Below are 26,189 nucleotides of genomic sequence, written 5' to 3' on the forward strand. Positions count from 1 at the left end.
AGCTGCTCTGAGACTCCTTTGGGTAGTGAAGGGCATAAATCCAATCTCGTCTTCTTTTACCTCACAGGGTGTCTGTTGTGGGGAGGGGGAGGGAAAGGAGTTTGTAAGCCACTCTGAGACTCCTTTGGGTAGTGAAGGGCAGGACATAAATCCAATCTCGTCTTCTTCTTTTTAAAGCAAGCTTCCTTAAGAATCCAGAGAGGAAACAGGGCCCGGTTCTGTAAGAAGTGCACAACTGGTGAGCTCTCATGTAGCTTCTCTTCATCTCAATGAACACACAACAAATCCGAAGTCTGCAAGGCTCTTTTTAATAGTCATCTACAAAGGCCAAGGGGCCTTTCAGGTTGAGATATGAATTTATATTCTGCAGTACAAACAGCATTCAATTGGCTCTTCTTTGTGTGACCTTTTCCACTGGCCCCTCTTATGCTTTCAATACCCGGTAAAGGTTACAGGAGCGGCAACCCACTGGTGCGGAATGTGGAAATACCTGTAATTCTCTCCCATGCCACCGTTCATTTTAATATGTGAACTGATCAGCTCGTCAATTAGAGGCCCGAGGTGGTACCCTTCTGCCGTCTACAAAAAGGAGAGAATGGGGAGGGGGCGGAAGGGAAGGGGCTGCCCTTGAGAGAGACTCCCACAGGTTTCCGGAGGAGTTCCCGCCTCTTGGCCCGCCGTGTGGGCTTTGTGTATAAAGCCTCTTTTACAGAAGGATACAAAAGCAGCCTACGTTTCGCCGCCAACAGGAATCAGGAGTAATTAGTTTGTAACACGATTCCCGCATCGGTTTAGTCATTAACAAGGGTGCGAGAAACGGTTCACATTCTTTCAAAGCTGCTAATTTTAGACGGACGGAGGCAAGTCACAGTTTGATACCCATGCCTCCCCAGCACAAGCCCCTGCAGTCACTCAAGTGTTCGTACTGAACAAGGAGTCCCGAGCGCACAGAGCAGAACGCGAGCTTTTTAACCTCTGTGGTGGCTTTGGGGCATGCCTCAGTCCAGTTTCCACAACAGTGCCATAGGGCCCCCCTCAGTTCAGGAGGAAGCAGGCCTTCGGGGTGGGGGGTGGGGAATCACTCAGGGAGGTAGCCGCCTCACTGCATGCCAAACCACTGCTCTTGGTCGGCCCACTGGGCGGCCTCGCTGTCGCTGCCTTCCAAATCGCCCTCTTCCCCGCTCCCTTCCATGTCATCCACGTCTTCCTCCTGGGTAGCATCTGTGGGGCTTTCCTCTTTTTCCATCTTCTGCATCCCCTCCAGGGACTTCTGATCATTGGGATCCAAGCTAGGGGGACAGAAAACAGAACATAAGGACATGAGAGAAGCCAAGGTTGGATCAGGCCAGTGGCCCATCCAGCCCAGCACTGTGTCACACAATGGCCAGAAATACCAGGTGCCAGGTAGGAGCTTTCGTGAGTCACTGCTCACTTCTTCAGATACAGGTTGAGAAGTGAGCAGTGACTCACGGAAGCTCATGCCCTGCCACATATTTTGTTAGTCTTGATGGTGCTCCTGGACTCTTGCTCTTTTCTACTGCTACAGATAGACTAACATGGCTACCCATCTAAATCTTAAAAGAGTTTGGCATCTGAACACTGTAAGGTCCATGAACATAAGAGAAGCCATGTTGGATCAAGGCCAATGGCCCACCCAGTCCAACACTCTGTCACACAGTGGCCAAAATACCAGGTGCCATCAGGAGGTCCAGCAGTGGGGCCAGGACACTAGAAGCCCCTCCACTGTTGCCCCCGCCCCAACCACCAAGAACACAGAGCATCCCTTGCCCCAGACTGAGAGTTCCTGTCTATACCTTGTGGGTAAGAGCCACTGGTGGACCTCTGCTCCAGATGCTTATCTAATCCCCTTTTGAAGCTGTCCATGCTTGTAGCTGCCACCACATCCTGCGGCAGTGAATTCCATGAGTTCATGACTCTTTAGGTAAAGAAGTCCTTCCTTTGATCTGTTCTAAGCCTATTGCTCATTAATTTTATTGAGTGTCCATAAGTTCCTGTATTGTGAGAAAGGGAGAAAAGTACTTTTCTCTACCTTCTTTATCCCATGTAGAATTTTGTAAACCTCTATCATGTCACCCCTCAATTGTAATTTCTCCAAGCTAAAGAGCCCTAAACATTTTAACCTTTCTTCATAGGGAAGGTGCTCCACTCCCTTAATCATTTTAGTTGTCTTTTTGGTACCTTTTCCAATGCTATATCTTTTTGAGTCATGGTGACCAGAACTGTAAACACTATTCCAAATGAAGCCGCACCATAGATTTATTACAGGGACATTATGAGACTGGCTGATTTAAGAACATAAGAGATGCCAATGTTGGATCAGGCCAAAGGTCCATCCAGTCTAACACTCTGTATCACACAGTGGCCAGAAATACCAGTGCCATCAGAGGTCCACCAGTGGGGCCAGGACATTAGAAGCCCTCCCACTGTTGGCCCCCCCAAGCACCAAGATGACAGAGCATCACTTGCCCCGGAGCCCCTATCTATACCTTGTGGCTAAGAGCCACTGATGGACCTCTGCTCCATATGCTTATCTGATTCCCTTTTGAAGCCGTCCATGCTTGTAGCCACCACCACTTCCTGCGGCACTTTTATTCCAAGTGTTAATCACTCTTTGGGTGAAGAAGTACTTCCTTTTATCTGTTCTAACCCGACCGCTCAGCAATTTCATGGAGTGCCCACGAGTTCTTGTATTGTGAGAAAGGGATAAAAGTACCTCTTTCTCTACCTGCTCTATCCCATGCATAATCTTATAAACCTCAATCATGTCACCCCTCAGTCGTCGTTTCTCCAAGTTAAAGAGCCCTAAGCGCCTTAACCTTTCCTCATAGGGAAAGTGTTCCAACCCTTTTATCATTCGAGTTGCCCTTTTCTGCACTTTTTCCAAAGCTATAATATCCTTTTTAAGGTGTGGTGACCAGAATTGCACACAGTATTCCAAATGAGGTCGCACCATTGATTTATATAGGGGCATTATGATATTGGCTGATCTGTTTTCAATACCCTTCCTAATAATCCCCAGCATAGCACTGGCCTTCTTTATTGCAGTCACACACTGTCTCGACAGTTTCAGTGAGTTATCTATTACAACTCCAAGATCTCTCTCTTGATCAGTCTCTTCCAGTTCAGACCCCATCAACGTGTATTTATATTTAGGATTTTTGGCTCCAATGTGCATCACCTTGCACTTGGCCACATTGAACCCCATTTGCCATGTTGACGCCCACTCGCCCATCTTTGACAGATCCCTTTGGAGTGCCTCACAATCCTCACTGGTTTTCACTACCCTAAACAACTTTGTATCATTTGCAAATTTAGCCACTTCACTGCTTACTCCCAACTCCAAATCATTAATGAACAAATTAAAAAGCAGTGGACCAAGTGCTGATCCCTGCGGTACCCCACTGCTTACCCCCCTCCACTGAGAGAACTGCCCATTTATACTCACTCTTTGTTTTCTATTAATTAGCCAGTTTTTGATCCATAAAAGGACTTGTCCTTTTATCCCATGATTTTTGAGCTTACTTAGGAGCCTTTGATGAGGAGCCTTTGATTTGTTTTCAATCACCTTCCTAATAATCCCCAGCATCACATTTCACTTTTCTATTGCAGTCACACACTGAGTTGACATCTTCAGTGAGATATCTACACGACTCCAAGGTCTCTCTTCTATCTGCTGGTCAGTTACAGCCAGTTCGGACCCCATCTATGTATATTTATAGTTAGGATTTTTGGCTCCAATGTGTATTACTTTGCACTTGCTCACGTTGAACCTCATTTGCCACACAGACACCCACTCACCCAGCCTCAACAGATCCCTCTGGAGCACCTCACAGTCCTCCCTCGTTCTCACCGCCCTGAACAACTTACTGACATCTCCAGTCTTAAGTTACTTCATTGATTACTCCCAACTCCAAATCATTACTTCATTGATTACTCCCAACTCCAAATCATTAATGAACAAGTTAAAAAGCACTGGCCCTGTGGTACCCCACTGCTTACCACCTTCCACTATGAAAACTGCCCATTTATACTCTGTGCTTCCTGTTAATTAACCAGTTTTTAATCCACAAGGGGACCTGTCCTTTTATCCTATGACTGCTGAGTTTACTTAAGAGCCTTTTATGAGGAACTTTATCAAAGGTTTTCTGGAAGTCTAGGTAAACAACATCTACTGGATCACCTTTGTACACGGTTTATATTTTATTTTTTTGGCCCCCCGTAGGGGAAATTTTTTATTTGCATTTTCTACAAACTATAACAGAAATATAGGGAGGGGAATTCTACAAACTAAAGGGAGAAAAGTAAAAAGAACCTAACTAAAAGCCCAAGTGTTGGAGGTTATACAATACTTATAAAAACACTAATTGCTCTGTAACTAGTTACTTTCAGACATGAGGGGTATTCAAAAATAATCGTGTCTAGATCAATATCAGCTTGTCTGACCAAACAAAGAGTACTTCCATCGTTGCATCATGCTTACAGGCTTCAGAAGACAATGACACCATATTATACACTTACAACCCCCCCTTAGATATTTTTAATTTGGAACCCAGTCTCTTCAGTGAGTAAAAAACAGTCAGATTTATTTCTCCTTCTCTGTTGTCAACCTTCTTATCTTCTTTCCTCTGTAGCTCCCATCGCTTAAAAAAACAACAACTGGCCATTCTGCTAGCTAGTCCGCTTTTTTCCAACTATTACTTGCTTTTCTGAGATCAAAAGAGTCCTTCCTTCTGTTGTTTTAAACATGTGCTTATCGGTGAAACAAACTGCATCCTCTGCAGGCTGATTATATTCTCCGGGCAAGTCCAAGTCCAACCCTTCGCTCAAGAAAAAACGCTTTTCAATCAGCCTGCCCATTCAACAATACTCCAGAATCTCCTTAAACAATCCACAGGACCCCATGATCAAAAAGTCACAACTTCTCCGTTGGAAACACCGTCCCTTTAAGAATATAGCCACGTTAGAAAATAGTTCCCATCCGGTGCATCCTGGAAACCAGAAGTGGGCAGACAACTTCAACCTGCAGGCAGGAAGAGTCCATGATTTTGGCTAGGTCACATGATCCAGCCAGCCGTTTTCCCTCTTCCTGAAGAAAGCTTGGTTCCTGCTTACTCCTGCACCACAATCGCCATCTTTGGGGGATGTTTACATTTGCCGACAAAATGCCAGAGTCCTGAAGGTCTGTTAAAAACGCTTAAAATTTTGTGGAAAACTCTCTGTTATAGTCCATTGCTGCTGTTTACTCAGTCCCCCCAGTCGTAATTCCGCCTCATTAGATCGTTTAGGGGGTAGGGCGTCCCCTCCCCCTTGTATTGGGGGGGGGGGCTTCGCATCAGGGCTTTGATGTCTCGCTTCAACTTTAACTCACTCATCAGTCTTCAAGACGATCCAACAGGTCTCCCTGGGATCTCGCTAGGCAGAGATAAATCGCTGCACCGCCATACGCTTGTCCCGGTGTGCACTTTGAGTCCAATATTGGGAATCAGGGCAGGACCTTCAGGGCAGAGAGTAGCCCCCCTTTGCCGGCCGTTTGCCGGAGGAAGGGCTCTCCAGAAGCCCCATGGCTAGGAGCCTACTGAAGGGGCTCCAGGGGGAGCGCGGACAGTTGCACCCCCTCCCATCCACTGATTCATGGCATGCGTCTCTCGGAGCTGCGAGAAGACGCGGCCATCGTTAAAGCGCCGAAAACGGAAGCTCCCTGTCCACATGTTTATTCACCCCCTCAAGAACTCTAAAAGGTTATAGAACAAGTTGGGTGGCCGCGTTAGTCTGTCTGTAGCATACAGCAGTCTGTCTGTAGCACTATAAACAGAGAGCAAGAGTTGAGTAGCACTGAAAAGATTAACAAAATTTGTGGCAGGGAATGAGCTTTCTTGAGTCGCTGCTCACTTCCTTCAGATGTGTGAAGATAACCCCTTCAGAAGTGCTAAGAACAAGCAAGCAAACAATACTTAGAAGTAAGCACATAAAGTGACGTGATTTTAACTAGTAGCCTGAACATTTGGGCAATGGGCCAACCAACTTCAACTAGCCTCTTGCCCAGCCAGCTTCCTTATGGCAAAACCATTTGCTCAGAGTGAAAATCAACAAGTATGCAGCCTGCCAGATTACTCAAAAGTTTCCTGTTGCACACAAGAACACAAAGATCCTAGGATACAAGAGAAGACAGGCGTCTCTTCAACTGGGGAAATCAGAACCTGGGCATCTTTTAGGAGCACTGTTAGACCACTCAACGTGCAAACGTACATGATAAAAAGAATGACAGAAAACCTGCGCCATTTACAACTACTGGAAGCAGGTATCTCCACAGAGTAATTCATGAGCACCAAGGGTCACACAGCACTTGCTAGACAACGGAAGCTTGTGGTTCTCAGAAACTTACCTTAGAGCAATACTATACTGGTCCATGGCTTCTTGATACTCATTAACAGCTACCAGGAAATCCCCTAACATTCGATGCAGAATGCAGTCACTCTGATTGGCCAGGGCATTCCTTAGCAAAGCAATCCCGTCTTCGTATTTCTGTTCTCGGCCTGTCAACAAGGAGAACTTTTAACTTAGAAGAAACACCTTTTAGACAGAATACGCAACTCCTCACTGAGTAACATCAGGGAGGCTTGGTTAGCAATGCACAGTACTTGCAATTAAATGACAGGTTCCTTCTATAAAACGAAGAAGGGGAAAACGAAGGAAATTAAGACGGCCAGCAGCTGGAAGCCAGCATGAGACATGAAAAACCAAGGAACTGTAAATCAAAATATGGCTATTGTTTGTTTGGAAGAGGTCCATCAGTGGCTATTAGCCACAAGGTATAGATAGGGGCTCTGGGGCAAGTGATGCTCTGTCTTCTTGGTGCTGGGGGGGGGGTCAACAGTGGGAGGGCTTCTAATGTCCTGGCCCCACTGGTGGACCTCCTGATGGCACTGGTATTTCTGGCCACTGTAAGAACATAAGAGACACCAATGTTGGATCAGGCCAAAGGCCCATCCAGTCCGATACTCTCGTGTATACCAGGTGCCGTCAGGAGGTCCACCAGTGGGGCCAGGACATTAGAAGCCCTTCCACTGTTGACCCCCCCCAAGCACCAAGAAGACAGAGCATCACTTGCCACAGAGCCCCTATCTATACCTTGTGGCTAATAGCCACTGATGGACCTCTGCTCCATATGCTTATCTAATTCCCTTTTGAAGCTGTCCATGCTTGTAGCCGCCACCACCTCCTGTGGCCTTTGGCCTGATCCAACATTGGTGTCTCTTATGTTCTTAATTGAAGCTGCTCCTCCCAGCTCCATGGTGGCTGAGCGCGTGGTGGGGATGTTATTCAGGTTAACTGGGGTGGTTACCCCAGTTACCACTAGTTAGCAGAGTGCTTAAATAAAGCTGCAAATGCAGCAGCGCCACTTTACTAAGGTTACTCAGTTTACAAAGCTACACAGAGCCGCACTGCAAGTTTAGAAGAAACATACTTCTCTCTTTATTTGAGAAGTATACTTTGGACAGGAAAGAGGAGAGACAGGACAAAGTACTAACTTACTAGCTAAAGGATGGAAACAGATGGCAAGGGGCCCATCTGCCTCGTGGTGCCAAGAGAGGACCGCATGTCTCTCTCTTGGTGCATGCAGGGAGTGAAATCGTCTTCATGTCGACTGAGAGAGAATGGAAGGAAAGGAAAACAGACCCCGAGAACACAATCTGCATTTCAAAGGGGACAGTGGCAGGAGACTAAACATGGGAAGAAAGGTCTGTGTGCCTATCTAGCTATCTAGTCTCTCTTGCCACAAAGTCTGGAGGTCTGAGACAGGGGACATCACACCTGGAACCTCCAACAGAGGTCTACCTAGGAATGTATTTATGCTCACAGAATGAACTACGCAGACAAGCGGGCACAGAGGATGCAGACTCACTGAGAAGTTCGGCCTTCTTCACCACGGCTTTAATGTAGTCAGGCCTCTGTGTCAATGCTTTGTCCAGCAGTGTCTTTGCCTTCTCCTGTGCAACGGGATCTTCTAGACAAACGGTGGCCAGGAGCGTGAGTGTCTGTGCGTTGGCTCCCAGGGTTTTGTAGACGTTATTCGCCATGACGGTGGCTTCACGGAGACCGTTGGATGCCAAGTAGCATTCAATGAGGCCTGAGGATCAGAGGAGTAGAAGTCACTTTTTTCCCCCCCGAAGAGAGCCACCCTTCATTTCAGAGCTATTCACAGCAAGAGTAAGCAGCCCATTTGGGCTTAAAGACACTCAGGTTCATTGAAGCAATGGCCAAAGAGTTTGGCATAGATCGAGAACTTAGAAAAGATACTTGCAGTGTATCCTTTAAATGTTTAGTTTGACTGCAGTACTGTAAGGAGAGTGATAGAGGGAGACAAGTGTGATTTTGATTGGCTGATGACTGAGAGTGTGGGAGGAGCTGTTTGGAAAGGAATCTGTGTGTGGATGTGTCTATGAGTGATTCTGTATGTGAAGTTGGAAGAGTGAGCATAGTCTGTGTGACTAGGGGATTTTGAGTCTTTTTCTGAGTGAATAAGACCAACAATTTAGTCTGTGTGACTAAGAGAGTGGATTCTATTCTGTGTGAATAAAACGAAGAGACTAGCCTGTGTGGCTATATATATATATATCTGGGAGATAAGCCTATCAGAGTTGAGTTTTGGTGTATGAGAGTGTGTGTGATGCCAAGCTTTGTCAGTTATATTTTCTTTCTTCAACAACAGTTCAAAAAAATACCCAGAAACCTATTTTGTTCTTTTATAAATAAATCATTATTTGTTTAAACTTATCCCAGCAATCAGAACAGTCCTTCCTCAGGGCCACATAGTCCTCTGAAGTGCCCAGACACTGGGTCATTCTACCAAAATAGAGAGAATTAGAGATTTGGAATTTTTAATTCCTGGTGGCAGCAAAAAACTACTGAGTTTATATACACAGAGTTTAGAGGTAAAACCGTTTCCCCTATAAGCAAGGACATCACACCCACCAACATCTGTTTTTCCAAATTAATTGAAAATAACATTTTAAGCTGGTGTGTTTGGAATACATATCAGCTGTCTGTTATCGCTCAGGAAACTCCGTTCTACCACGATGTTCAATGTCTGCACACTTCAAAAATCACTATCGCTAGGCACCTTCATAGCAGTCCAGTCTGCAAGGGGCGAGCCGGATGGCTTCACGGAAATGTATGATCGCCTCCTGCACTCTCCCCATGTTCCGGAGAGCTGCGCCTTTAGGATGGCCTGCACGCTGTTGCTGTTCAGCTGAATGGCTTTCGCTCCCAAGTACAAGGCTCGGGAGTAGCGTTTGCTGTAGAAACTGTGGCACCTGCAGAAAGAACAGTCATGGTTGCTCACCTTCTTCTCCGCCCACAACAAACAGCTGGGGAGCTGGTGCACAGGCCATAGCGGAACATGTGACCTGCTGACAGGATGTGCTGCTGGAGAGCTGATGTAGCCCCACCCACTTTCAAACCAAGTCTCATACATGACGAACAACGGGTTCTGAAAGAATTATCGGCCTGCCCCGAGAACACTGTCTCTCGACCCGGCTCCCAACACTTGCACTTTCCCAACTTTCTAATTGTTTTGTGGAGGGAGATGGATCAAGGTCTACTACTGTTAATAACAATTTTAGTTGGGGAAAAATAGCTATTTGCCAGTAGCGCCTCCAAAATTATGAAACACATTGCTGAAGGAAGCTCATTTCTGCTTGACACCTTAAGATGTTAGACACCACAGTAAAGGCTTTTATTACAGCTTTTAAAGGATTCTTGTAATTTTAAGGAATGGATCTGTTACATTTGTTAACAGATGTTATTTTATCTAACAGTTCTACATAAGAACATAAGAGAAGCCAGTGTTGGATCAGGCCAATGGCCCATCCAGTCCAACACTCTGTCACACAGTGGCCAAAAATACCAGGTGCCATCAGGAAGTCCACCAGCGGGGCCAGAACTCCAGAAGCCCTCCCACTCTTGACCCCTGAGCACCAAGAATACAGAACATCTCTTGTCCCAGACATAAGAGAAGCCAGGTTGGATCAGGCCAATGGCCCACCCAGTCCAACACTCTGTGACACACAGTGGCCAAAACCCAGGTGCCATCAGGAGGCCCACAAGCGGGGCCACGACTCCATAAGCCCTCCCCGTTGCCCCCCAAGCTTCAAGAAGACAGAGCATCACTGTCCCAGACATAAGAGAAGCTGTGCTGAGTCAGGCCAATGGCCCATCCAGTCCAACACTCTGTCACACAGTGGCCAAAAAAACCAGGAGCCATCAGGAGGTCCACCAGTGGGGCCAGAACTCCAGAAGCCCTCCTGCTCTTGCCCCCCCCCCCGCCCCAAGAATACAGAGCATCACTTGCCCCAGACCGAGAGTCCCAGCTATACCTTGTGGCTAACAGCCACTCATGGACCTCTGCTCCATATGTTTATGCAATCCCCTCCTGAAACTTTCTGCGCTTTTAAGCAGAACTTCCAAGCAGTTCAGGAACAGCAACAACATTGGGAGGTTGTGATTTTATAGTTCATGCCAATTTTATTTACTGAACAACTATACCCTGCTTTTCCTCGTGGTTCAAGGTGGCAACTGTTGGAATTCCTAGACATCTCACACTAAGCCTTGACCAAACTCCCAGGGACTTTCAGTGAAGCTACCAACTTCACGTGGATCAGGATCTGCAGCCGGATGCTAAGCCAGCAATCCTAAACTTAAAAGAGACCAACCAAGAACTTGCTTAAAGGGGCTTTGAGCAATGTCTGACGGGCCCAGGGCTCTTTTTGTAACAGGAGCTCCTCTGCATATTAGGCTACACACCCCTAATGTAGCCAATCCTCCAAGAGCTTACAGCAGCCCCTGTAAGAAGAACTCTGTAAGATCTTGGAGGATTGGCTACATTAGGGGTGTGTTGCCTAATATGCAGAGGAGTTCCTGCTACAAAAAGAGCCCTGCGAGTGACTGCCATTTCGATGGAAGAGCCCAAAGGGAGCAAGAGAAGGCACATTACCCTGATACCACCCAAGGCTCCGCATGCTGGTCAGAAATATTGAAGAGACGGCAGCCTAGATTCTCCACGTCCTCCAGGCGACCCTCACGGGCTAACAGATAGCCATAGACGTCCATTCCTAAATAAAGAATTAAGATTACACGTTTTGCTTGTTTTCTTTAAAAAAAAACCTATTAAGAAAAAAATGCTGTCAAAGGCTTTCATGGCCGGAGTTCATTAGTTGTTGTAGATTTTCCGGGCTGTATGGCCGTGGTCTTGGCATCGTAGGACCTGACGTTTCGCCAGCTGCTGTGACTGGCATCCTCAGAGGTATAACACAGAAAGACGGAGTACCCTCTGTGTCAAGGTGAGAAGAAAAATAGTAGGCAGGTAATTTATATCTACTCAGGAAGTCATTAATGACTCTCAGCCCTACCTCACCTTCCTGAGTAGATATGAATTACCTGCCTACCATTTTTCTTCTCACCTTGACACAGAGGGTACTCCGTCTTTCTGTGTTATACCTCTGAGGATGCCAGTCACAGCTGCTGGTGAAACGTCAGGTCCTACAATGCCAAGACCACGGCCACACAGCCCGGAGAATCTACAACAGGTATTAAGAAAAAGCTTACATGACCCAGTGAGGACAAGATCATCTGTACCTCTGTCATAGGAAGTAGAAAAAATGCAAAGGGGAAAAAATAAATTTCCCAAATACTTAGGAATAGAAAAGCTGTTTACATTTACACACACACCCCAATGTATACAGTCTCAAGAGTCTTTTTTATGTTCAACAGTTATCATTTAAGTGACATTAATGGGCTGGACATCATTTTAGACAGAATTACACACAAACTCTTAATAATATTCTTGATTTTTATGCTGGAACAGCATGAGGCTCCACAATACTGTTTATGCATCAACTGGTAACCATATAAATTGTTCTTCAATAGACGACAATCATTTTACACTGATGGAATTTACAACTATCTATTTATCTAATTCCGAACATGACCTCGCATGAGGGGTGTATTGTTTAAGAAAACGCCCCCAAACTAAACAAGCAGCCAGTGAGTCTGCGTACATATACAGTGCAGCTTTAAAAAAATGCCAAACTGAGCTCTCATAACATCGCAGTTGGCACCGTGGGGTTGCCTAGCAACACCACATAAGCAGGCACTTAAAAAAACAGGGAAGGCAGAGGTAAAGGAGAAAGCAACAGCAGGGTGACAGGGGAGGGGGAGTGGCAGGTGAAAGGAAGGTGGACAACAGGAAGCAGGAGCAGTGACTATGGGGAGAGGAGGTGGCAGAGGATGAAGGGACAGCGGGGCGACTGGCGGGGGTGGGATTTCTACTCCCCCGCGAGTTCCTTGCAGGTCCCTGCTTGTTTCCCTGACTGTACAAGCAGAAAAAGGAAAAGAATAATCTGAATGAATCCTATAATTTTGCATTTGTTTCTTGTTCTCAGCTTCAGTGCTTTTTTACAAACCCTGTAGTGTAATTAACTTGAACACACAAAAGATTCTAGCAAGTTCCCCAGATTTCTCAGGGACTTACCCTTTATGAGATACGGATCCAACATTTGGGCCTGTTCAAATTTTAGAATTGCATTCTTGTTGTCACCGGCTCTGAAATACAGGTCTGCTAAACTCCCCAGTATATCAACATTATCCCTCAGTAGTGACTTCTTCTCCAGAGAGCTTTTTTGAGAGAAAAGAAGAAACAGAAAAATAAATTACAATGGTGATCAGCAATTTAAGAACAACCTGAAATACAACTATTAGACACACTCGCCTTGAAACCTACTTGTTGTAGGCTTTCTTCCAGTGCAAAGGAAGCAAAAAAAAAGGAAAAGGAGGCGGCATGTGAACACATGAGACTGCCTTATACTGAACCAGACTATCAGTCCATCAGTGTCAGTCTTGTCCACTCAGACTGGCAGCGGCTCTCCAGGTCCTCAGGCAGAGGTCTTTCACATCACCTACTGCCAGATCCTTTAACTGGAGATGCTGGGGATTGAACCTGGGGCCTTCTGCATGCCAAGCAGATGCTCTGCCACTGAGCTACAGCCCCTCCCAAATTATTATAAATTATCCAAGTGTCAGAAAAAAGAAGCATTTTTGTCCTTCACAAGGGAGGACTTTCCCTGTAGCTGTTGCCTGAACAAGAGAAAGCCATGGTTCAATAAGCAAGAGATTATCTTAACTCCAGGCCACAAAAAACTTCACAAGCTGGTTCCTCTCTCTCAGACACAGGAGTCAGTTGGGCTGTTTGGTTTCCCTTTTCCCTTCTGGCTTAGGGAGAAGCCTGCCCGTCCTTGGTGTGATCCAAGATAGGGAAAGTTAAGCCTTCATTTGTAGTTGCATTCTATATTTTTAAAGAAGTCATATGAAGGAGCTAAAAAGATTCTTAAGGGTAAGGATGTATCACCGGTGATCATGATCAAGGTAATTCAAGTCATAGTATTCTCCATTACTATGTCTGGGTGTGGAAGTCAGACAATGGAGAAAGCGGACAGGGAGAAAGTTGATCCCTTTGAAACGTGGTGTTGCAGAGGGGTTTCACAGGTACCGTGGACTGCCCAACAAGACAAACCAGTGGGTTTGAGATCAAATCAAGCCTGAATGCTCCCTAGAAGCTAAAATGACTAAACTATCATACTTTGGTCACATTCTGAGAATACAAGGGTCCAGGGCTTTTTTGGTAGAAAAAGCCCAGCAGGAACCCATTAGCATATTAGGCCACACCTGACAGCAGAAACCCATTAGCATATTAGGCCACACCCCTAACAGCACAGCACATTAGCTTATTAGGCCACACCCCCATGCCTTCCCTTGGCTTAAATGCCTCCCCGATCCTTCCAGGGCTTCCCCAGCCCACCCGCCTTGGAGTTGCCAGGGCGGATCGCTCTCCAGGCCTTTCCTCTGTAGCCATGCGCACAGAGGTTTTGGCTGTAGTGGGCGTGACCAACTCTGAAGCCAGCCGGAACTGCGTTCCTGCCCAAAAACAGCCCTGCAAGGGTCACTGGAAAGACCATAATGCTAGAAAAAGGTAGCCGAAAAAGAGGAAGACCCAACAGGAGATGGATTGACTCAGTCAAGGAGTCATTGCCTTTGTTTGCATGTTGTACTCCGCCATCTTTATATTAGTACTGTTTAGCTGCTTAGGCTTTGTTGTATATTTCATTGTATTTTAATGTATTTATTGCTTTAGTGTATCAATGTGGTTAGCCGCCTTGAGCCAGTTCTGTGGCAAGCCGGGATAAAAATGGAAACAAACAAATAAATAAAGGAAGGAAGGAAGCCACAAAGGCCTCCAGTGTGCAAGGCCTGAGCAAGGCTGTTAATGATGGGACATTCTGGAGGTCATTCATTTATAGGATCGCTATCAGTCGGAAGCGATTTGACGGCACTTAACACACAACACACGTGTACGTTTACAGCATATACATATGTATTTTGGATGGTATTTAAACGCAGGAGCAGCAGGGGTCATGGGGGGGGGGTGCGGTTGAGGTGCGGGAGGGCGGGGCCCGGAGCTCCCTGCTGGTGCCCGCTGGAGGTCGCCGCCGGCTGTGGGGAGGACACACTTCTGGTGATGTCAGGGGGTGTGGCATATGCTAATGAGTTATGCTAATGAGTCCCCCTAGCTCTTTTTCTACAAAATGACCCCTGAGGAGCAGTAAAAAAAGAGAGAGCACAGTAATATTGAAATGTCTTGTCCCGAGAGTACACAGCAAAGCAGCTTTCTAACATCAGCGGTACACTGAGCAAGACGGGTGGCAATGTGTTCTTCAAAGGCAGCACTGCTGGTCCAGTTTGCCTCCAGTTCTTACCAGATGGTGTTGATTGCTCTGGTGTTATCTCCGGTGTGTACAAATGCATATGCTTTGATCCACACTGAAAGCCAGTCTAGGTTTGGGATACTCTGAATCACGTTCATTGTCATGGAGGCAACTTCCGCGCCTTTCACAGAGAGTGACAGCAAACCTAAATAAGACATGACAGCAGTTGAGATGGCTGGCTCGGTCACCGAGGAAACTTCAGGTTCCAGTATCACGTATAACAGGTAACTTAGCAACACACATTCTTGTAGATTGGTGGGTTTGATAAAGCTTACCCACCATACCAACTGTCCTCATGATCTCACCCATCCCAGGAGAGAGAGCTCTGAAAGTCTCTTAGTACTACTCCTGAACAGGTGGGCTAGCTGCACCCCATACAAATCCACATTCTGGTACAAGTCCACATTGAAAACATTCCATCCTATTAACCTGTTTCAATCGCACCTTTTTATTTATTGTTTCAACTTACTACCCCGCTCTAATCCCCGAGTTCCAAGGAACTTTTATGCTAGCAACAACATTTAAAAGAATTTTAATAGCAATCACGGGTGGGAAGAAAAATGGCTACCTAGGATGGCGTCAAGGGCTAACGGACACTGCCTCAGCACCTCTTTGTAGCTCGTGACGGAAGAGGGCTCTTGACCCGCCTTCTTGTACAAATTTGCCAGCATCATGTTAATCTGTAACCCACAGAAAGCCAGCTGTGAGGACAATGGGAGTTTTATTACAGTCATGAGAGACCTAGCTAGGCAACAGAGAAGGGGCTTGGATTTCATTGTCCCAACACTCTCAGCTCTTGGTAAAAGAAAATGTCACAGGGGTTGGGTCGAACATATCCCGAGAATTAGTAATGTCAATCTGTCTTCACTTTTTATTTGAGGACGTGAGACTTGCCCATTACATTCTGAAAACAGAGAATGCACAAAGAACAATTTCTTCCTAGAACTGGCATCCCGCGCCACCAGAGAAACGCCATTTTATTCCCTGTCGAGACCCTACCTTTGGGGTTCTCTGCCTCGAAGGGATCCCATCAAGGATAGCAATGGCGTCTTTGTCTTGCTTCAACATGGTATAGCACTCTGCCATTTTGTATTTCACCTCGATTTCGGATGGCAGGCACTAGAAATACAACAGAGACAATTTTGTCATGGTTTTGCAGTTCCTACAACGGGAGGACACAAAATGATGGGATTTTTATACGACAGGCTTCATCACCTTAAGGGGCTGCTTTGGAACCTGTTCATCTCTTTGGCCCATCTAACCCAGTTCTGCCTATCCTGAGTAACAATCATCCTCCAGGGTCTTCTCAAGAAGAAGCCCTTCAAGCCGCCCGGAACACTGATTTGGTACAAGAAGTTATGGGATCAATTCTTGATGGAGTGTGTCACCTGCAAACTGAACAACGCTGCTCTTCGGCCGATCTCCACTAAATTCATGGAAAAGTGGAATCCCAATTCTGGACTTTCTCACTAAAGAAGAATTTGTTCCCACATTTTGGTCTCAGTATCATGAATGGTTGTAAATACTAAGCTTCTCTATAGGTTTAATCTACACATTAGGAGTATAACAAAGATTAGCCTGGCCACCCACAAGTTTTGGCTAGGATGTCTCTCTAAGATACATGGAACTCTGAAACACCAAGTTATTACATACTCACAAGATTGATGTTTGGTTACTCTGATTTCTACTGCACATAGTTTGCAGATGTTGAATCTTTGTACATGTTTTACACCTTTACATGATAAGTTAGCATACTGTTTATGTTCGATGTTCTGTATTTAATGTCAAATTATATGGTTTCTTGATTATACTTTGTGAAAAATTCAATAAAATATTAGAAGAAGAAGAAGAAGAAGAAGAAGAAGAAGAAGAAGAAGAAGAAGAAGCAGCAGCAGCAGCAGCAGCAGCAGCAGCAGCAGCAGCAGCAGCAGCAGCAGCAGCAGCAGCCCTTCATAGTGCTCCTAAGGTGGAGGTGCCCGGGACTAGATTTCGGCTTTTCTACATGCACACAGGTTGCTCTGACACTGAGCTATGCCCCCAGCCCCACATTCTTTCTTCTTAAGGTAAAAAAAAATATGCGCAACCAAATATATTGCATTTCATTTATCAAAGCGTTCAGGCATAAACTAACTTGGATAATGATTTACATGCTATGTCAATCATCCCAACTACTTTACCAGCGAGGCACTGAGTGACAACTAGCATATGAAGTCTGAGTACCTGACTCTGAGGAGTCGATGCAGCATTCCCAGTAGAAGGCCTCACTTTGGAAGTTTTACTCAACGCTTTCTTCTGCTGCAAAGCCATTGTATACTTACTGACGGCGTTTCTATACTCCTTGTCGTGGAAGAGGGAATCTGCATGGTACACCAGGAGCTGATACTTCTGCGATGGAGAAAACAACTCCCTGAAAGGAAGGCAAGTTAAACAAGCATGAGAGGGCCGCAGTAGTAGTGGTAAGGGCTCCTGCACTTTGAACAGAAGGGTGAACAGTGGGATTTGGGTTTTGCTCAGGGACCATCTGTTAATCTCCTCACCATGCACCAAGATTCCACAATGTACACACAGATGTCATAAGTAGGGCTACCAACTTCCGTGTGAGAAATACCTGGAGATTCGGGGGTGAAGCCTGGGGTTTGGAAAGGGGAGGGACCTCAGCTGGGTATAATGCCACAGAGTCCACCTTCCAAAGCAAATCTGCTTTTTGAAGAGTATCTGTGAACAGGGAAGCCCTCGGCCGTGAATTCATTAGGTGGTGTACAGCAAGTCAATATACTGTCAGTCTTAAGACAAACACACCCTTCATAATATGAGCCTAACAGCAATGTGTCATTTTACTCTGCATTTATAAGTGTTTTCAGAGTAATGGACACGAAGTCCTGCTACACAGAGGCTAAACAACTATTAAAAACAGTGGAATCTCTGGGGCCAGTGGTAAACAATGCTTTCCGTGTAAACCCTCCCCGAACGGGCTCGCCAGCACGGATACCTGATATTGTGGCAGATCTTAGACACAAAGACTAAGCGGAACCTCTTGGAATTTGCCAGGAAGAACAGAGGTCTGGAGCTTGAGGACACTCTGGCCCAGCTGTACCCAGATATTCCTTTTGAAATACTAAATGCCAGGAAAAATATGCGCCCAATTGCACAAAAGCATGCGGAGAAGAACTTCAGGTATCGTTGGCTTCCGCTTGGACATATATCCGTCACACACAAAGGAAGAACATTCACAGCCCATGATTTAACCTCCGGGGAAGAGCTCCTGAAGGCGTTGGAAGCGGACTCGGGTTAGGAGTCAAAGAACTGGTAACCAAAAGAAGAGGAATGCACCAGAAGACTGCAAAGACCTACACCGGAGGAGACTGCAGCTATAGAGTAACTTTTTTTCTCTTTCCCCTTTTTGCCTTATATATTTTCCCCCAAGTAAAGTAGCCTGGAACATAAAGTGTAGGGGAGCACGCGGGTAGGGCTATTCGGATAACCCACACACACACACCTCCCCAATGGGCAAGACTCTCAGTGAGAATCTTCTCCGGAATTGCTCCAGGGCCCCGGGGGAGGGAACGCCGATTAGAAGAGCTCCAGCGAAGAGGAAGAACAGAATTTAGTAAAAGATCTTAAGAGAGCAGAGTAAAGAAATGGAGGAATACATTTCTCTTTTGTATCTAACTTTCTATCTTACTTTATTGTAATAAAGTGTAGGGGAGCACGCGGGTAGGGCTATTCGGATAACCCACACACACACACCTCCCCAATGGGCAAGACTCTCAGTGAGAATCTTCTCCGGAATTGCTCCAGGGCCCCGGGGGAGGGAACGCCGATTAGAAGAGCTCCAGCGAAGAGGAAGAACAGAATTTAGTAAAAGATCTTAAGAGAGCAGAGTAAAGAAATGGAGGAATACATTTCTCTTTTGTATCTAACTTTCTATCTTACTTTATTGTAATTCATCTTATGATGATTTAGAAACGAAATATATATAGAATAGACGGTTATAAATATAAGGAGATCCAAAGGGAAATTATGGGAGATCGAGTTTATAAGTGCATTTGTACTGGAGCCATTTTGAGAGGCAGAAATATTAACTCAGGTGTGCCAATTTCTATTGGATTAATTAATGATTATAACTTACAAATGAAGTAGAAGCAGAATAGAATTGGCAACTTGTAGAAGACTATTATCAAAGAATGTTAACTTCATTTCCTGTTGTAGAATAACTTGTAAATGATTTGTAAGATTTTGAAATTAATAGAAAATTTAATTGGAAAAAAACTGTGGAGTCCGGCTCTCCTTCGGATCCAGTTTTGTTCATCCCTTAAATAGCTTCCTGCCAGATACAAACTTGCCTTGTCCAACCAAGAAGTGACCAGGGGCCGAAATGTTTCCAAAACAAAAATACTCTGATGTTAGATTTCTCCATTGAAAAATCTCTCACCCCCATATGTTAATGCAGTATATTTATCTGAACATTTCTCTGAGAAATTAGCTGTTGCAGATTTTCCGGGTTGTCTGGTCGTGGTCTTGGCATCGTAGGACCTGATGCTTTGCCAGTAGCTGTGCCTGGCACCCTCAGAGATATAACACAGAAAGATGGAGTACTCTCTGTGTCAAGGTGAGAAGAGAATGGTAGGCAGGTAATTTATATCTACTCAAGAAGGTGGGGTAGGGCTGAGTCAGTATCTTGTAGGAGTTCCCCAGGCTGTGAACATGCTAAAGGAGGAGCTTTCCTGAGGAGGTTTTTGCATATGGACTGTTTCCTGAGGAGGTTCTTTTGCTTATGGATCGTTTCTGAAGGAGCTTTCCTGTTTCCTGGGGAGGTTCTAATCTTATCTGTAGTGCTATGAGGTTCTAATCTTATCTGTAGTGCTATTGTCAGATGTCTGAGAAACGTTGGCTGAGAAATGGTTTTTTTAAATAATATTTTATTGATTTTATAAACTATATCCTACATTCTAGACGTAAGGGTACAGGGGAAAAACCTATCACTGGCTGAGAAATGATGAGGTGTAATGTTTATATTCTGCTTTACAAAGTGTATGTGTATTCTTCTATTTGAACATACTTCACCTGTATTGTTACTTGTTCTTTGTTAATTATTAATAAAATGTTAATTACAAAAAAAAATGCAGTATATTTATCTATACTCGTCAGCGCTTTCCGTGCTGCAAATCCATCGTGTTTGATGGAGTAACTGTGGGTATGAAGCATGGACAAAGTGACTGTATGTGGTGTATCTGTCTTCTTTTGCTAACAATACATTCAAGTTATTTAAATGTGCAGAAAACCCACACCACATCACTGCGACCAGGGGACCCTCCCACTTCTCTCTCCAAGTAACTCCCCCACATCGCTATGTGCCCAGACAGCACCCCCCCATCTGAATCACCCCCATAACAGGGAGCAAAGGTAGCACAGAAGAGAAGAAGAAGAAGAGAAGAGATCGGATTCATACCCCACCCTTCACTACCCAGAGGTGTCTCAGAGCGGCTTACAAACTCCTTTCCCTCCCCTCCCCACAACAGACACCCTGCTGTGAGGTAGGTGGGGCTGAGAGAGCTTGACAGAAACTGCTCTTTTTTCAAGGACAGCTCTTGTCAGAACTATGGCTTGCCCAAGGTCGTCCAGCCAGGTGCAAGTGGAGGAGTGGGGAATCAAACCTGATTCTCCCAGATTAGAGTCCGCACACTCAACCACTACAACAGACTGAGCTAAGAAACGGAAATTCCCCAGTGCAAATTTTTCTGCTGCCCTATCAGCAGAAGAAGTTGGGCAGGTTTCTTTTTTTGCCAAAAAGACTGGAGGATACATCATCATCATCATGACCATCATTCCATCTGCGCCCCCCCCCCCAATTCCTGCAAATTGACCATCTTCAGAGCGGGCACGATTGGGGGGGGGTGCGAGATGTTCCTGGCAGAGGACAACGCTGTAGGGATGCATATTGCCGCTGTAATATATTGTTATTACTGCTGTTTGTTGTTTCTAGCATAAATTATTATAGAACCCCATCTTGAATTATAGTTAAATACTTTGGGAGCACCATAAGAAATTTTTAGTGAACTGTATTTAATGTATTTATTGTATTTTATATTTTCTGTATTGTTTTAGTGCTTTAACTTGGGCATTTATGCCCCTTGTGAGCCGCCCTGAGCCTTCGGGGAGGGCGGGATACAAATTCAAAGATGAATAAATAAAAATCATCATATATAATGCTAACCTACTTTTCAGGATTGTAGTAAGGATTATATCAAGATAAGGTATGTAAAGTTATTTTTCTGAGTATTTTGAAAGACAGCACATGGAAGCATTAAGGGTTATCAGCAGCAGGTGCGTGCAGTAGGTCCTCACCAATAACAACTGTGTGCCAGCCAGCTGCAACTGATTCACGGCAGCCCCAGGACCACGGGTTTTCAAGGCAAGAGATGGGCAGTGTCGGCTTGCCACTGCCTTCCTCTGCCTAACAGCCCCAGCCTTCCTTGGTGGTCTCCCATCCCTAATTGTAGCAGACACTACTTAGTTTCTAAGCTCTGATGAGATCAGGCTACTCAGGGCTATATTCAGGTTGGTGGGTCTTTACAGGGCTGACAGTTTTTACTGTCTTGTGTACATTTTAATTTGTTCTATTGATGTTTTATACAACTGTGTTCTACACCGCCCTGAGCCTGGTTCCCCCAGGGAGGGCGGTTGATGGTCAATAAATAAATAGAATAGCCTTAAATACATAAATTGCAATCTAATCAAGACAAACGGGACCTTATTCCAGCATTTAGCTTTTATGGAGATAACTCTGAAATAGATTTTATAGATGAAATTATAGGGAAGGGGGCAAATAGCAAAGTATTTCCCCCCCCATAATCTCACAGAGGTTAATGTCTGCCTAGCGAAAACCCACTGAATTTCATGTGACAACGTGGGTTGTAGCCTACTGAAGTTTATGCTGGAATAAATCCTTGTTAGTCTTTAAAATGTCACAAAATCCGCTATTTTTTGATGCCGCAAACCCACACAACTGCCTTCTGTAATTCTCCTCTGGCCCATGCAAGTTTATGCTACCATGAAATCTTAATGAGGATTTCTCCTCATTAAAGAAGCCAGATACAAGATCAAAGGCAATACACGTAAACAAGAAAAAATGCATGTGCCCAAATTATAACACCAAAATCAATAATTTAATAAATCATATAGATATGACATATATAGTGCTCAGAACAAATTTTCCTATTCACAAGTAAAGTTAATCACAGGCAGAAATTCACAGGTGGAGTTTTTCCACAAACTATAAATGCAAAAAAGTCTTTGGACTGTAAGGCTGTAGCCATGTCTCTTCCAGCTGACTGGATGGAACCCCGGTTATAAATCCGTTTCAATAATAATGTTTTCAACATTTCAAAGATAACATGTAGACATCCATAAAGTATATTCAGATACAGCAATCCTCAGCGATTCCCAATGGAAAATCAATCATTTCTTGGAGCCTCCCTCCAAAATTCTGAAGCATTTCACCACCATGCCATTTTCATTAGAGGGAAATTTGTGAAATCATTGCTTTTCGGTTATAATTTGGGCACATGTGTGTTTTGTTTCTTTCTTGTTTACATTAAAGAAGTCAAACAACCAAAATCTGGTTGAACAGATCTGCAGATACTGTTAACACTGCAACACTTCCCCCCCCTCCACCGTCACTCTATTATGTTTTATATTAATATGTATTAAGTATTGTATTCTACCATGCAAGCAAACGCCGTTGATTTCAAACCGCTTCCACGCCACGAGCGGAATTTATGCCCCAGCCAAAATTCTAGTTCTACTAGCTGACGCAGAGGCCGAGATTCCATGCAAGGTGGCCCCCTTTGCCCTGGCTGCAGAGAAAGTTCAGAAGAAAACAGTAGCAGGACCCATAACCTGATCACCAAACGGAAGCCTGGATGGGAGACATGGAATTATTATAATGTTTTATCGTGTCCTTAGGTTTTTTAAATTCTTTAAATTCATCTGTTTATACAGATGTTGTGTGAATATTTACATGAATTATAGTTGTATTAATGACTTCTGTTTTAATATTTTAGATTTGATTACTTCCATCTTTTATAATTGAGCTTAAGACCTTTGGTGATAGAAGCTAATAAACATAAGTAAGTACAGACGTTGTAATTAGAGATGTGAAGGCCCGGAAAAAACCCATTTTTTCCCCTGAAGCCTTGTTTTTTTCTGAAAAATTGAAAAAAGGAAAAAAATGATTATGGAACGTTTAACATGATGAATAAAATATTTCAAGACAAGGTGTTCAAATATTTTCCAAATCATTTCTAAAAAATACGTATGGTATCAGACTGATCAAATTTCTGTGCACTGAGGACAAGCAAGTCCTAGGTTACCAACTGAACTCTCCAATGCAAGAACAGGATGTATTTCTTCCTTTAGGAGGTGTGATTGTCACAAGAAAAGAAAAAGGGTTGTTTTGTTTTTGCATGTGGGCGGGTATTCTGTTTGTAATAACTGTTTGGATACCCTATATTTTTAATATGCTAGTTGTGATAATTTCATGCCAAGTAAAAATGGTCCATAGTCATATTTTATGTTCCTAAAGGAACAGAATGACTTTCAATCTGGAAAAGAAAAAAGAAGTGCGAATGTAGCATTTTTTTTTTTTCAATTTTCCCGAAAATTTCCATTTTTCCCACGGGGAAAATGTGTGTCCCCCCCGCAGCTTCAAAATTTCCGGAAATGTTACATCTCTAACGTTGTCACTGTTGTACTGTCCTGCCACTGTAACGGCCTCCCACTAAAGGCGAGACCCTGGAACCCGAACCGATTTCCCAGCCGGCTCTGCGCGCGGCCACCCCAGAACACTGGGGCGGCGAGTTCCGCGGGCGAACCCGCGTTATCTCGCGGAAACCTCCCTCAGCCCCGAATCGGCTGCCCGTCCAGAAGAAAAACTCCGGCGCCGGGCAAGCGGCGGGCCTCACTCACGGGTTGTTGCCGCTCATGGTCAGCAGAAGCCCGCTGAGGAGCCGCACGTTGGAGTGGAGCCCGGCGGCCGCCATCTCCCGGACGTGGTCCACCACGCTCATTTTGACGGGGAGGAGGAGAAGCGGCGACCGGGAAAGAGAAGAGAAAAGAAGGGCGGCGGCGGCGGCGGCTGGTTCGTCCGGTCGGAGCCCTCAGGAGGAACTCTAAAATGGCGCCTCTGCGAGGGGTCCTCACCGCGAAGGAGGCCATAACGGCGTCAACGGCCCGAGCTGTCCTCGGCGTTCGCCTGACACCTTTCCACATCAGCTCCCGCGCTCCCGCCCTGACGTTGCTATCCTTCTACTGCAGACTGAGATTTTCGCCACGTCTCGAAGTATCCTTTGTTGTTCAAGCAGATGATTTAAGGGGAAAAAAACTTAAGGCACGATTCCGGTCGCCTTGAACGCACAAGGGCCTTCATGAGAGAAGGGAAAGGGGTAAATAGAGCATGCGCAGTAGGCGCCCGGCGCCCACATAGTGGTTGAAGAAAGACTAACGAGGTGCTTTTGTAAACTTCGGGTAAAAATCGAAAGGCGCGATTGGTTGTTTGAGGGCGGAAGAAAGCGCCACTCTCTGACTAGCCATTTCTGTAGCCGTATCACAAAGTTTGAGTCCAGAACCTTTAAGACCAACAAAGTTTCATTCAAGGGTTGAGCTTTCGCGTGCACGCACATTTCTAAAGATACAATGAAATGGACGTTACCACCACTCCATACATCCAGGTAGAGGGTGAGCAGCAAATTAGCATGCAGCATAATGATGATGTTTAATAGATGTGAGAACCAAACAGGAATAACGAGCTTGGTTCATGTGGTTACCATTTGTTTGGATTTAATTACGGGGAAAAACGCAGTGGAGTGAATAAATGTGTCAAAACTGGAGGCTAATTATTTATTTATACAACTGATTATGTTGTATGCTAATTTGCTGTTCACGCTCTACCTATATGTATGGACTGACAACTTCCATTTCAGTGTATCTGAGGAAGTGTGTGTGTGTGTGCACAAAAGCTCAGACCCTGAATAAAACTTTGTTGGTCTTAAAGGTGCCACTGGACTCAAACTTTGTTCTACTGATTCAGACCAACACAACTACCCACCCAAATCTATAGCCCTATGATAGACTGATAGGCCTGTTTTAAAACCAGAAGTGGCTCATTAATAAATTTTTAAAAAGAAGAAGTGGCTCATTAAACTTGTCATGTATCTTTTCCCATCTCTAAGTGAGATAAAGAGAAGGCACATGGGCAGCGTGCCTAGAACCTGCTGTAGGCTTCAGAAGGATGCAGAGTGGATTCAAATATTTGAATCTTCTTTAGAAAAGTTTACTTTATTAATTTGTACGGTACCCCACCTCTCTCCCCAATGGGGGACCCAAAGTGACTTACATCGTTTTCCTCCGTTTTTCCTCACAACAACAACCCTGTGAGGTAGGTTAGGATGAGAGTGTGCAACTGGCCCAAGGTCACCTAGCAAGCTTCCACAGCAGCGGGAGGATTTGAACCTGGGTCTCTCAGATACTAGTTTAGCACTCTTAGCCCCTACACCAGTTGCAGCACTTAAGGGTTTTTTTGCAGTTTTGTTAGTGTAGCTTTTATTGCCTGCGATTTAAAAAGTTGACACAGATTAGGCATGTAATCCCCACACTCACCAGAGACCAGAGTTTGCCCCCCATGACACAAAGTGGGACTTGTTTCCAAGCATAAAGGGCCGTAAGACTGGACTGTGGGCGCCCCTGAATAAACGGGGTCTTTCTTCTCAGTAAATATGAACAGGATCAAGCCAGAAACTTGAAATAAATCCAAATTTACCCCAACAGCAAATATCAAAGTAATAGGACTTTGAACAGAACATTGACAGAAAGCACAGAGCAAGATGTACCCACCTCCAAGGTATCTGTGCTGGACCCTATAAAAATTCAACTCATGCCAGACCTTTTAACAGGGTTAACCAAAATATCACAAAATGGCAAAGCTTTCTCAAGGTTTGCAGAGCCCAACAGATTGCCAGGACTTAATAAACAGGTGTTATCAATGACCTCCCACATTCCCACCCCTTGGGGGGGGGGCAGAAGAAGAAGGAAGAAGAGGTGATTGGATTTATACTCCACCCTTCACTACCCAAAGGAGCTTAGAACGTCTTACAATCTCCTTTCCCTTCCCCTCCCCACAACAGACACCCTGTGAGGTAGGTGGGGCTGAGAGAGCTCTGACCAGGCTTACCAAGTACTTACTGTGATTCAGTGGGGGACACATAGTCTTTCCCAGGACCATTCCCACGCGGACAACAGATGCACCGCACCATGCCGTCGCCAGGAAGTGATGCTGGGCGACACTCTGGCAATGGG

General features: G+C 45.1%; 1 protein-coding gene across 1 annotated transcript; it reads right to left on the minus strand.

Moving 5' to 3' along the window:
• Positions 1-289: 289 nt before the first annotated feature.
• ANAPC7 (anaphase promoting complex subunit 7) lies at positions 290-24,007 on the minus strand. The gene is given in 12 exon segments (XM_015417658.1): positions 290-1,289; positions 6,404-6,554; positions 7,925-8,149; positions 9,143-9,244; positions 9,247-9,335; positions 11,015-11,132; positions 12,551-12,693; positions 14,829-14,982; positions 15,406-15,517; positions 15,837-15,956; positions 17,058-17,244; positions 23,805-24,007. Coding segments are annotated over 12 exon segments (1,692 nt in total). The 5' UTR covers positions 23,906-24,007; the 3' UTR covers positions 290-1,099.
• Positions 24,008-26,189: the final 2,182 nt, after the last annotated feature.

The sequence above is a fragment of the Gekko japonicus genome, unplaced genomic scaffold, assembly GCF_001447785.1.
Source record: "Gekko japonicus isolate JY-2015 unplaced genomic scaffold, Gekko_japonicus_V1.1 scaffold64, whole genome shotgun sequence".
Classification (NCBI taxonomy): domain Eukaryota; kingdom Metazoa; phylum Chordata; class Lepidosauria; order Squamata; family Gekkonidae; genus Gekko; species Gekko japonicus.